Raw genomic sequence first — 12344 nt, forward strand, 5'->3', positions numbered from 1 at the left:
GGGCGGGGTGGTGGTGGTGGTGGAGGAGGAGAAAGGGGGAGGAGGAGGAGGGAGGGAGGGGAGGATGTGGCATACCTCTGATGCTCCTCAGCTCAGCTAGTGATGCCAGTGTCTTCCCCTCACAAAGTCCCACATCACCATTTAATAGTCAGTGCTCTTAGGCACGTATGTGTTTGTGGTGCTCAATAGTGACCTTGTCAAACTTAATGGCATCTCTCGTCCCTATCTGCTTTATCTTTAATATTAGCCCCAGGTCGAAATGGTTGTGACGGTCTGGTGGTATTTTTAAATCTTAGAAAATGTATTCTTCAGTAATGAGCCATAAGAAAATAGATTACAGATAGTCATAGTTAAAAAAAAAAGTTGTATAGTCGAACAATCTATCTCTCGCTAAGGTGTGAGTCTCTCTGCTCTAGTTTCCACTCATTAAATAACCTTATAACACCTTTTATTTCCAGGACTGCCTGAGCCGATAATGTAGTCATTTTTCTGTGAATAATCTTCATCCTTTAGAACCTGCGCGGTAGTCTTGCCTTCTCATATGAGATCTTTCTATTTTTACATCCTGTTGTTTATCTTTTATTAAAAGTTTTCTTTTGGTTCTTTCCCTCTAGCTGACTGTGGTGACCTCTAGTCCCCAATCACAAAGTCAAACCTGCAGGAGTCTGAAAGATGGGGAGGAGAGAAAGGCCAGACAGGTAGGGGGGGTGACAGGGGGGGGAGGAGTTAAGAGGGAAGTTATCCATAAAGTGGGACTACAATATTTCCTCTTGTTCTAGATTTTTGCAGCATGCTTACTAAGACTGAGAGTCAGGAGCCTGATGATAACAACATAAATAAACAAGTGATTTGAATGATGAGGGGCGGAGGGAATGCAGCAAATGAAGAGGGGTACAGCAGGAGGAGTCAAAAGAGCGTGGGAGGGATGGATGGGGGAAGAGTGAACTAAGCAAAGGAGTGCAGGATGTAGGGAGGAGGCGGTTACCGTGGTGACTAAGAGAAACCCAAAAGCTCCAGGAGGAAACAACCTGTTCTCCTTAATTTTGTCTATTTTCACACACAAAGGATACACATGCGCAGATGGCCTGTAGATATGCATGCAAACTCTCCCACAGTAATGTCCTCGTTCTATCTTTATACACTCTTCCTCTCTCTCTCTGTACAGTCCTCTCCTCTCCCTCTCTCCCTCTCCTCTGCAGTAAATGAGCTGACCTGACAGTGCTACTCCTCTGCACTGAGTGCTGTGAGTCTCTCTGAATTATTTAAAAGCTGGGACCCCCACGAGTGCTTGTCTTCCCCTAACACCCCCTCACGCTCTGCCTCCTCCCCGCCTCTCTCTCCTCTTTCCTCTGTCGCTTCCTCTCATGCTGTCATTCTGTCTTTTGGTGCTTCAGTTACTTCCTGTGCTTCTGTCATACCTGGGGCACACTTTTATTAACAACATAGGAATCTGATCTATTGACCAAGGACAGATGAATAAGAATAAGACAAATGTTTTTTATTTCACGTAACATTTAATCTCCACAAGCAAGATACAAGATATCATTTTGAGAGTCCTACTTTATGTCACTTTTTCCTTTGAACTACATTTCAGAGGCAACAATGGTACTTTTTATTATTTACTAAACAGCTTTGGTATACTTTAAAATGATCATCTTGTAAAATATGATGTTATTATAAAGATTAAGCAATCCAGCGGTAGAAAAAGTAGTTTAAATTAGCTTCAACAAAACTACATCAACATCCTGCAGTAACAAGATAATGTTTTTGTCATTATGCTGCTTTTTCTTTCCTGTATTTGTTGCTATGATTTTGTAAGGCAGTCATTTTAAGCCAGCTCTTACAGTACATTTATATTTGTATATTTTGGGATTGCCATATTTAAAAAAAATAGGAATACTTTTGGTGATACATTATAAACTCAGTGTACAGTATAGAAAGTATGCATATATTTCTTGTCCTGTAAAAACCATGTATCACCCAATGGTCAACTCTTTTTTGAGATAGAAACATGTCCCTATGTGACGTCAGTTTACTCCATATAGTTTTTTTTAATCTTTTATTGAGCTTAAGAAGTAGGATAACTTTCTCAGCCAAACAAGGAACATGTAGTTCTTCATATAAAAAAATACTTAACCAAAAGATGGATGTTTTTTACTGGACAATGATGATGTACAAGACCTAGAATCTCAGACAAGCATTTAGGAATGTAGGCTACTTGGTTGGGACCATTCCCAAAAACAAGCTCTGCAGGAATCATATGTCCAACACCCCAGGCATCTTGTTTGTTTTGACCTAGTTTGTGATTTAATCAAGAGAAGATAGAGGACTAACCCCAACAGATCTCATGGATGGAAGAAAGGGTCAGAGTGAGCAGTGTCAGTTGTTGTGTAACATTGCCATTTGTGACACACTGGGTGCAGCAGGATGGCCAATATGAGAGTGAACTACTCAAGCGGAAAGCCTCGGTTCACCCTGAAGTTAGCCTCCTCCTTGCTGAAGTGACACATTAGTTCTGCAGTGGAACCTTCTGTTTGACCCTCTGATGAGGTGTAGGTATTGTATATGATTGATGAAGTGCGTCAATGTCAGTTATGTGAGCTGACGGAGGAGAGGATCACTTTTACTCACTTACTCACATGTTGCTTCTCTCCATTCACAAAGCGAGCAGGCTATTCTGTGGGGGAGCTTCCAAACATTGCTATGGCTACGGTTATTCATAGCTCTTTTTATATGGCAGCCTGTCTCTGCTCCCTCTTTCTCTTCCTCTCTCCTCCCTCTCCTCCTTCCCTAGATGGCCCTACCTCACTCTAACTAATCACCATGGCAACCTGGTAATCCCTGAACAGAAAAATTCTGACTCCCTCTCTCTCTTTCTCTCTCCCTCTCCTCTCTCTCACACACACACACACACACACACACACACACACACACACACACACACACACACACACACACACACACACACAGACACACACACACACACACACACACACACACACACACACACACACACACACACACACACACACACACACACACAATAATGCACACATGGTTGCACACATGGGCATGTTATCGCTGGAACGCACAACACACACACACTCGCACTTTAAGAGATCCCCATGCAAACCATCACACTGGTGTTTACTGGTTAGACATATCTTACCACAAACATACTCTCTCATGCATCATTGTGAGGTTTAAGCTGCTCTGTGTTTTGTGAGAAGCTCCGTGTGTGTGTGTGTGTGTGTGTGTGTGTGTGTGTGTGTGTGTGTGTGTGTGTGTGTGTGTGTGTGTGTGTGTGTGTGTGTGTGTGTGTGTGTTTTGGTGAGAGGATTTAAATACACCACCTTACCGGTTGTGTGGGTAAATGCTATTTGTGTGAACACTATTCATGTGTGCATTTTGAACGTGTAGAATGATGTGTTTGCTCATGGCAGTAGGTCTTTGTTGGTGAGGTGAGTGTGAGCGCATGCATTGGCTTGCATGCGTGTAACTGTAATTGATTTCACGCTCAGGTCAATGGTTTTACAGCTACACGAGAAAAGCACATGGATTCCCTTCTCATCTCCGTGTCTGCGCTTATTTTTCTTGAACCCTGCTTTGACTTTTGCTGCCGGCATGTCTAATAATAACACTCTTAGTCCACAGTTAATATCAGTTGTATTTTATTTCTGCATAAAAGTCTTACCACAATAAAATACAGCCCACATCATTGTGTGGTCCATGTACAAAATAAATCTCCAACAGTCACTTCACACACACACCATTTATGCATAGATATTTTATGGCAACATTTTAAATTCATTCACAATAGCTTTTGATCACAACCTCATTTAGATTACAGTGAAGGCACGTAAATGAACAATATAGTCAGCAATTTATTTTGCACATTTACATAAACAAATCATTTTGCTGACTGGGTACTGTAATGATATAAGACCCTCCCACTTCACAAGTTCTAAACACCTAATCAATGTATCTCAGTCTCTTGGCAGACAGAGTGGTTGGTAAATTAGCCTGATTTTCAGTACAGATCAATCGGCTGATTGACATGTCAGATGGATGAATGAATATACTCCAATCAGGTGTATTGATCTCAAATCAAGCCTAACTGGAAGACATGTCACTAATCAGTGTCATAACCTCTGTGAAAGGACAGGTTACGAACCTCTGAATGGTTACAGTGAGTGCATTTTTCCAGGTAAATATAGAAATCAATGTTTCCCGGATACTTAGTTTTGACAAGAAAAATACACTAGCAGTGGAAGGGCTGGTTTTCCTCTAACTATAAATTCATTCAATATGGCTTTTAGGCAGGAAACAATTGCCAGCCACTTAGACAATGTGATCAATGATCATTGTAATATATGACTGTGACTACTAAGTAGCACATGGAGGAGATACAAACATATAAACATATTAAGGTAGTACGATCCAAAGCAGCATATCTTTGAGTGTGTGAACTCATGTATAAACAAGTTTACGTGAGTCTGTGTATATATCTCTGCTTTTGTCTGTGCATGTGTATTCATATCCCAGTGTGTTTACTTTTCCTTGACGCATGTTCAGTGTGGCCGGGGTACGGGATGCTGCAGGGTCATGTGCTCTGCTCCAGTGAAAGGCAGTCTGTGTGTGCAGTAGCGGTGGACCAGCTCAGGGATGCTAGAGAAGACACAGCTGCTCTGGTCCAGTGTGAAGCCCAAACCCTTGGCACTCTTCGTCTGGGCCACGATGATGTGCACACAACTCTGACTGGTCCTAATGGAGCAAGAAAAGAAGAATAAAGAGGTATCGTAAGATGAGACAGGCTTGAAAAAAAAATTGAGCAGAAATAGAGGGTTATAAGATGCTGAAAAACCAAAACACAATCTGAAAAAAAGGTTCTTCGTATTGGCTGTTCTCAGATGAGGCTGTTCATTTCCAGAGTTCATAAATGGGGTTAATGATGTGAACTCTCAAATGAATGAGTACCGTACAACTAATGTGCAATCAGGCGCATGCACACTTGCGCACATACACAGAATTACTCCACAGGATTTCAGCTTTTATCCTAGAGAACCTGTTCTTGGCACGCGTATTGGTAGTGTCTAATCTACAAATGCCACACATTCTCATGCATTAACGCCTTAGAGGTGGCCACTGCAAAGGGAGTAACACCTTGGGAATTTCTTAAAAATAACCAAACACAGGCTCAATCAGTGGTTGAGGCAGTGGGCACCAAGACCTACAAACATATTTTGATGAGTAAATAAATAAATAAATGAGCTATACCCATGTATAACAACATTGAAAGTAATACTAAATACTAAAATCAGAAAAACATATTTGATTTCCAAGCAAAATGACTCAAATGTCATCAGTGTTGTAATTCAGCAAAAAAAAAAGAGATTCCGATGCAGCAAAATTAAAGTGGATAGTTTATAAAAAGATATGTACATGCTGTACTGTGTTCAACAAACACAAATCAGTGAACTCACTTCAGAGCGATGGAGTATTTGCTGGTTCCTGATTCGCTGTCCCTCACCAGGAAGCTGGCTTCCCTGCAGCGCTGCAGCTGAGCCTCAGCCTGTTGCCGACTCACACTGCCATGGTACCAGCTTGGAGGGCCGAGGGAAGGAGGGGGAGGGGGAGGAGAGAGAGAGAAAAAACACAGATCATTGACATATAGCGAGGCGACATATGGAGATAAGTCAGATGGCAAGATAATGATAGGTGGTGATGGTGAGAGACAGAAAAAAAAGAGTAACTGAATGCCGGGAGGAACGAAACACACAGACACCAATGGAGATTTACAGTCGCCATAAATCACAGCGACATATATGGTGAACTGAATGAGTTAACAATGTCAGAGGTCAACTTGAGAGGGCAAAGAGATAAATAAGAGGGAGGAACATAATGTATGTGGTTGTGCAGTGTCAACAGAGGCCTATTAGGACACAAGGTGGTGCTGACAGTGACCACAGGCTAGAGCCATATATAAACACACGGTATCTGGCCTTGAAGCTCGGAGGAAAAACACACTGACATTCAGTCACAACATAAGAGGAACAAATGCACACATGCTCTGAGCATGTTCCTCACATGTCCCATCTGGAAGAAAGCCCACAAAAAAGGTTTACAGTTCAAATGAGTCTGTCTATTCAAGCTTTACCTCCTTAATGCACCTGCCTGCAGAATCTCCTCCCCCTACTGTATGTGTGTGTGCTCAAGGGCTGATGCTGGTGTATGCCCTCAATGTTAAATGCCAAATTTCTCTTAAAGAAAATGTGCCAAGTGTATAATATCTACCCTGGCCAACAGGACTGGCAGCCTCTGTTTAGTTTGGAATTGTGAAGCACCAGATAAGAGATTGAAGGAAATCTGCTAGACTGCTTTAATACTCAAGCTAGATAAGTTTTTTGCAGCAAAAACTGTGGAGGGCGCTGTTCCTCAACAGTCCAGAGTTTATTACAAACATAGATAGTAAAAGTCATGAAAGAGAAGAAAAGCAAATGTATTGTTTACTGTTCAAACATGTAGCAGCAGAAAAACAAGGGACAGACAGTGCTATATACTCTTCAGTTATTAAGATAAATAGTATAATGTTAAATGATCTTCACAGTCATCTCATTTATTTAATTGTTTCAATCCACTAATCCTTAGTTACTTTGCAGATTTGGATTAATGATGGGAAATATAATCAACGCTTAAATCAGACTTTAGTTACACCTGGAGTACATTTGAACAGTTTTGATAACACTTTAATGCATCAATAATTATAATCAAAACATATGATGTATAGTATATTATTCTGAACTGGGCCAATCTGCATAATGAGTACTTTTACTTTTGGTACTTTAAGTACATTTTAAATGCAAGACTTTTACTTGTAACAGAATATTCCTACACTCTGGTACTTCTACTTTTACTCAAGTTCTAAGTACTTCTCTACCTTTGATCTTATTCGACATACCGTAATGTCAGCATGGTGTAATGAAGCGTAACTAGGTTTAATTGATCATAATGTTGCCTATTTCAATCCGATACATTTTGGAAGCTGTAATCCAGTGTGAAAAAGTGTTCTTATTTTTCCTGCTACTTATTTATATGAGCATCATATTCAACTTTTTCCTCGTCTTTCCTATGAATAAGTAAGTCCTCTCTTCTCCCTCCTTACCTCTGCTTCTCCAGGGGCAGGCTGGGGTCCACTTTGGCTGCCTCCCCATCCAGTGGGGCAGTGGGGGAGGTGGGGGACGGAGGGGAAAGTTTGTTAAGACTAGAAGAGGGGGAGAGGGGTGAGATTTTGAGGTTAGAGAAGGAGGGAGATGGGGGCGTGTGGGGGGAGAGTTTGAGAATAGGAGAGGAGGGAAAGGAGGGAGAAGAGGAGGAGGATGAAGAAGATGGTACGAGTATTTTATGGTTCCAGTTCTTCTGCCTCAGGGTTTGTTGCTGCTGGCGGGCGGAGGGGGAACCGTCCTCTTTAGTGGGAGAACAGTCCACCGCCTCGAACTGAGCTGAAGGAAACACAATATCAACCTTTCAAAATAAAGTTATGTTAAAGCATGCCAGAGATACCAAAGTAAACACATCTCTGGAAATTGATTCAGCAGGATTGTTTTCTTTCCTCTCTAAAGCAAACACAAAAATGTTGTTGCATTACTGTACAAATAAAACTCATGGCATCCTTCCTCCACACCCTAAACCCCCACCCTTCCCATCATCCCCCTCTCCCTTTCTCTACCTGACAGTGCTCTAACAATGTCCTCCTTTCTCCACTCCCAGGGCAGTTCGTACTCTCCAGCGGGGCGGACGTCAGACTCTGGCCGAGTGACAGGGATCCACACCCCCCCACCGTCGCTCTCCAGCCCGCCCTCATACGGTGTGTCGTAGTTGTTTGGCGACGAGGGCTTTCCCTCCTCTCCCTTCCCCTCTCCCTTCCCTCGATCCAGCAGAACACACACTTTCAGGAGGTCTTTGGAGCCGCGTCTGCGAACCTCTGCAACACAATTGTCATGAAGTTAGTTATTGGGATGGAAAGGATTTTCACAAATGTAATGGTAGACAAAGCATTGTACCTCCTAAAAGACAGTTTCAAAATGCTTATCTTAAAATGTGTCATGTTTTGATCCCGAGTTGGCTCTTAATGTTTTGATACCTTCATAAAATATTCATGTACCAGATAGAAGCTGAATTTTTCCTCAAAATGTCATCGAGAAGACATTTTAGATGAAGCAGGTGGCAATGTGCTATACCTTAAGGAGGAAGATTGCACTGTTCCTTTTTTGGTACACAGTGCTGTGTGTGTGTGTGTGTGTGTGTGTGTGTGTGTGTGTGTGTGTGTGTGTGTGTGTGTGTGTGTGTGTGTGTGTGTGTGTGTGTGTGTGTGTGCCGCCTGTGTGTGTGTGTGTGTGTGTGTGTGTGCGCCTGTGTGTGTGTGTGTGTGTGTGTGTGTGTGTGTGTGTGTGTGTGTGTGTGTGTGTGTGTGTGTGTGTGTGTGTGTGTGTGTGTGTGTGTGTGTGTGTGTGTGTGTGTGTGTGTGTGTGTGTGTGTATGTGTTTGTATTCAGCATTGCGTCGTATTACTTTGTAGATCATCTTCTTGCTGCTAGTAGTTTTGCCTTCAGTATGATTTTCTCATCAACCAACCTCAAACAAATGCAATTACATATTATGATGAAATACCTGCCACGCACAAGATTGCATACTGATTCTCTAACACAGTCATGTAGTGAGCTCTATTTGATCAATAATGTAATAGTGAGCTCTGTGTTTACGACAGTTCTGCAATATCTTGATGAGGTCGAATTATGTCTCTAATATGTTGCCTACATTTATGTATATCAGTGGGAAGTCCAAAGTATTAATGACACCTCCCATTATAGCACAATGCAGCTATTCTTCAAAACCAGACAGCATTTAACATGGCCATTATGTCTCAGCAAAAACAGTATAAGTTACAGTTAATCATTATGACTGTCAGTAATGTACAATACATTTCTGAGCTGATGTATTACAATATACTGTATTAGCTTTGATTTGATTAACCTAATACACTGATAAATAGGTACATTTACCAATGAAAAAATATAATATGAGTTTCACAACTTTTTTTAACCCCGTCAGCTTGTTGAGTGGGATTTTCTTTCTAAATTAAGTTTGTTTTGACATGTCATTACATTTGAGGGGATTTTCACTTGTATTTCTTTACTGTCTGACAGGTAGCCTGTGTGTCTGCACTATTGTGTGATCAAACAATGGAACTACAGGAAGAAAAGGTCAACACAGCTGCTGATTGGTTGGCTGACCAGGCCACTTCCTGGCTGCTGGGAAGTGATTGGGCGAGACCAGGGGGGGACCTGTAGGTTTTTGGAAGGGTGAGGAGGGGCTTTCAATTATTTTCACACGTAAGGGACCATAAAGCATTTTGTGTGTGTGTGTTTCTATGTGGGGGCACTGGGGCCAACTTCCTATCAAGAGAATGGGGCAAAGGAAACAGAGGCAGGAGACAGGAAGCTGGAAGAGGAAGCTGCACCCATTGTCCCTGCACAACACTGTTCCTACGGTAACCGCCAGCGGGGAGGGAAGTCAGTAGAGACACTGAGGGTCTGGCTTGGCCCAAAGTCCCTTTTAAAATGGCCTTTTAGCAAGAATGTGTCAGTGTGAGCGCAGATAATCTATGCTAACCTTGAACTGCGTATAATATAATTTGTCTAATATTAAATACAGTGTTAAATACATTTTGTTTTGTTTTCTCTAGACAAACTGTGGTCCAGATTTGGCCGATTTGGCCCTTCGTCAACGTACCTGTGATGGCTAGAGATGGATCACAAGTCTAAACTCACCTGTGATGATGACCTGGGCGTCATAGGGCTCCATGTACCCATCATTCACTCCTACTCTCTCGGCCTCCCTCTGCTCCTTGGTTTTCTCTGCATCAAAAGGATCTGCATAGTCCTCCAGGATGATCAGCTGTAAGAAAGAAAAGACATGTCAGGGAAGAAAACATGCTGATGCGGCTATGTATTCAGATGTTACATTTACTGGGAGACAACAGAGCAGAAAAGGGATCTGATGTAGTTTGTGTGTGTGTGTGTGTGTGTGTGTGTGTGTGTGTGTGTGTGTGTGTGTGTGTGTGTGTGTGTGTGTGTGTGTGTGTGTGTGTGTGTGTGTGTGTGTGTGTGTGTGTGTGTGTGTGTGTGTGTGTGTGTGTGTGTGTGTGTGTGTGTGTGTGTTTGGTGTCAATGACTTGAAATGACAAGTAATAGAAGGACAAGCAGAAGGAGGGCAAAGAGGTCATCACATTGTGTTTGCCTGCTTGATCTGACACAATGTAGTGAAACTGCATTGTATTCTTTTGAGAGCAGTGGAAACTGAATACAGGGTTATGAACTGAGGTGGGGAGGGAAAACACAAAGGAAAGCCCTGACATAAAGCCAACAATGAGAATCAGTTTTAAGCAACGTACAGTAAATATACTTTAAATCTGCATGCCGCGATAACTGATATACTGATAAACAATAAACATATGAAAATCCAAAACTTGAACACATGGTTACTTACAGTTGTTTTAATGTCAGACCTTCCCTTTTCTTCTTCGGGCTGCTTCTGTTCACTTATTCCATTGAGTTTGGGTGTTTTGTCTTGTTTGTCAACTTTGATCATCCTGCTAATGTACGCGTGTGCCAAACTAGAAGTCCTGACCTGGCGGTTCTCATCTGGTGCCCCACTCTCAACCTTGGAGTTTTTGCGACCTTTTCCTTGTGTGAGGCTATCCCATACAGCCCCACTAAAACCAGCGTTATTACGACCCAAGTCTATTGCGGAATTTTTTCTATTTCTACCTGCCAATAAACCCCCGACTCCTCCATCTTTGCGCTGATTTCCTTTCAGGCTGTCACGAGAAAACGAAGGTTTGAGTCGTGGTTGTGGACCAGATTCAGAAGCCGAGCGAACCCTTTCATTTCCGTTCTTCAAGTTGATAGGGAAATCTCTAAACCATTTTGCCATGGTGTCAAGGTTTTGTCACTTCTCACAGATTTAAAACTTAACCCAGAGGTTTTCTACACGTTCCCGCATTCACTACCCGACTTAAACAACCGTGCGCCACAGCTCCAACTTTACGCACGCGTCGTTTGAAGGTAATTTAGTCTGAAATTACTCAACTTCAAACTCAGACGACACACCTTGTGTTGTTTAACTTTTTAAACCGTCCGAAACTCCCTGACAACTTCTGGTTCGTCTTGGAAGTCACTGGTTCCTGTTGCTCATCACCCTGCACCAGCAGCGACAACTGTATCAACTATCCCTGCAGTTTGAAAAGTAGCCTCTGCAAAGCGTAAACTCGAAAGAACGCGAAGTTTTTCTTTGAACCCAGTAAAGATCCCATTCCCGGAGCGTGAGATGATGCGTCCAGTCTTAGTCGAGGTGAAGAAGAGATGGAGAGGAAAGTTTGGTGCCAGGACTGTGGGATGTCACTGGAGTATGGGGAGGGGCTGTGTGCGCGGGGCGGGGTAGAAGTTTTACTGTCAAAGGATATGCAATCTCTAAACTTTATCAGGAATTGGCCTGCCGCAGACAATAGAATCCTGGCAAAAGCAGACAGGAGGATACAACAGGAGACTAGAGTAACAGTTTATTTGTGTTGCACTCAACTCGGCCATCGTTGAATACAGTTGAGACTAAAGACTGACTCCCTGTTTGTTAATGTCCCTAGTGTTGGTATGCAATAAATAAGCAATGGTAGATTTCAATTTTAATGTTATACTAAGAAATGCCATAACATTCATTTAAATAGGAAAGCGTCCTTGAGATTAAAACATGTCATTCTAATAAAAAAAAAAAAAAATGTATATTACAAACAGCACTGCATATTCCAAGAGAATCAGTAAAAAAACAAACATTGGTAGTCTTTCATGAATTACACGTCTAGGACAGGTACAAATAACTAAATGACTTCTTGGGTAACCCAACAACGATTTACTTCTTAATAAGTACTAATGAAATAACAATAGGACATTGGGTGAATTATTTTAGCTGCACTTGTATTTTTGTAGTAGGCTATAGAGCTTTCAGTAAAGGGTCCTGGATGCTGCTGCTGAACCACCAGCTGGTAAGTAGTTGCGCCATCTACTGGCAAATTGGAGGGAAACAAACGGCACCCGTCTTTATTCATCTGCGTCCAATGCCTGTTCCTGAAAAGTGATTGTTATACCGGTAGATGATGTGTTTATTTCATCTAAAGTAATAATATGGGCTTCCGTTATACAGCCAAAATGTCATCAAGTGGTCCAGCACAATGAATGAATGACGTATAGCTTTCACCAATAGCAAACGTTTTCCTTATCTATAGTCCGGCCCACT

General features: G+C 42.1%; 2 protein-coding genes across 4 annotated transcripts in view; one reads left to right on the plus strand and one right to left on the minus strand.

Annotated features, from left to right (window-relative positions):
• The window catches only part of LOC307046990 (uncharacterized protein), a gene marked incomplete at its 5' end in the record, with an annotated part of 8207 nt that extends 303 nt beyond the window's left edge, over positions 1-7904 (plus strand). The window contains 4 exons of one of the 3 annotated variants that reach the window (XR_013810303.1): positions 615-698; positions 1166-1243; positions 4576-4794; positions 7768-7904. Coding sequence is in view for 1 of the 3 variants with exons in the window: in XM_079693682.1 (XP_079549808.1) it covers positions 615-698; positions 1166-1216 (135 nt within the window). The remainder of the gene's footprint in view (positions 1-614; positions 699-1165; positions 1244-4575; positions 4795-7767) is intronic. The other 2 variants (XM_079693682.1, XR_013810304.1) reach the window with 2 other exon arrangements.
• she (Src homology 2 domain containing E) lies at positions 3655-11442 on the minus strand. Its single transcript, XM_079693677.1, has 6 exons — positions 10545-11442; positions 9827-9953; positions 7727-7981; positions 7163-7499; positions 5484-5603; positions 3655-4764 (listed from the first exon to the last, which is right to left on the minus strand). The coding sequence occupies exons 1-6, from the start codon at positions 10989-10991 to the stop codon at positions 4572-4574; spliced, it is 1479 nt and encodes a 492-aa protein (XP_079549803.1). The 5' UTR covers positions 10992-11442; the 3' UTR covers positions 3655-4571.
• Between the last annotated feature and the right edge of the window lie 902 nt (positions 11443-12344).

The sequence above is a fragment of the Notothenia rossii genome (genome assembly GCF_949606895.1).
Source record: "Notothenia rossii genome assembly, chromosome: 7".
Taxonomy (NCBI): Eukaryota; Metazoa; Chordata; class Actinopteri; order Perciformes; family Nototheniidae; genus Notothenia; species Notothenia rossii.

What these genes read in the sequence shown, in the direction of transcription:
- she (XM_079693677.1), bottom strand. Translation starts at nt 10,991, where the DNA reads ATGGCAAAATGGTTTAGAGATTTCCCTATCAACTTGAAGAACGGAAAT. An exon ending in GGTCTGACATTAAAACAACT is followed by an intron (nt 9,954 to 10,544) that starts GTAAGTAACCAT and finishes TCTTTCTTACAG; the next exon opens with CTGATCATCCTGGAGGACTA. An exon ending in CATTGTTAGAGCACTGTCAG is followed by an intron (nt 7,500 to 7,726) that starts GTAGAGAAAGGG and finishes TGTTTCCTTCAG; the next exon opens with CTCAGTTCGAGGCGGTGGAC.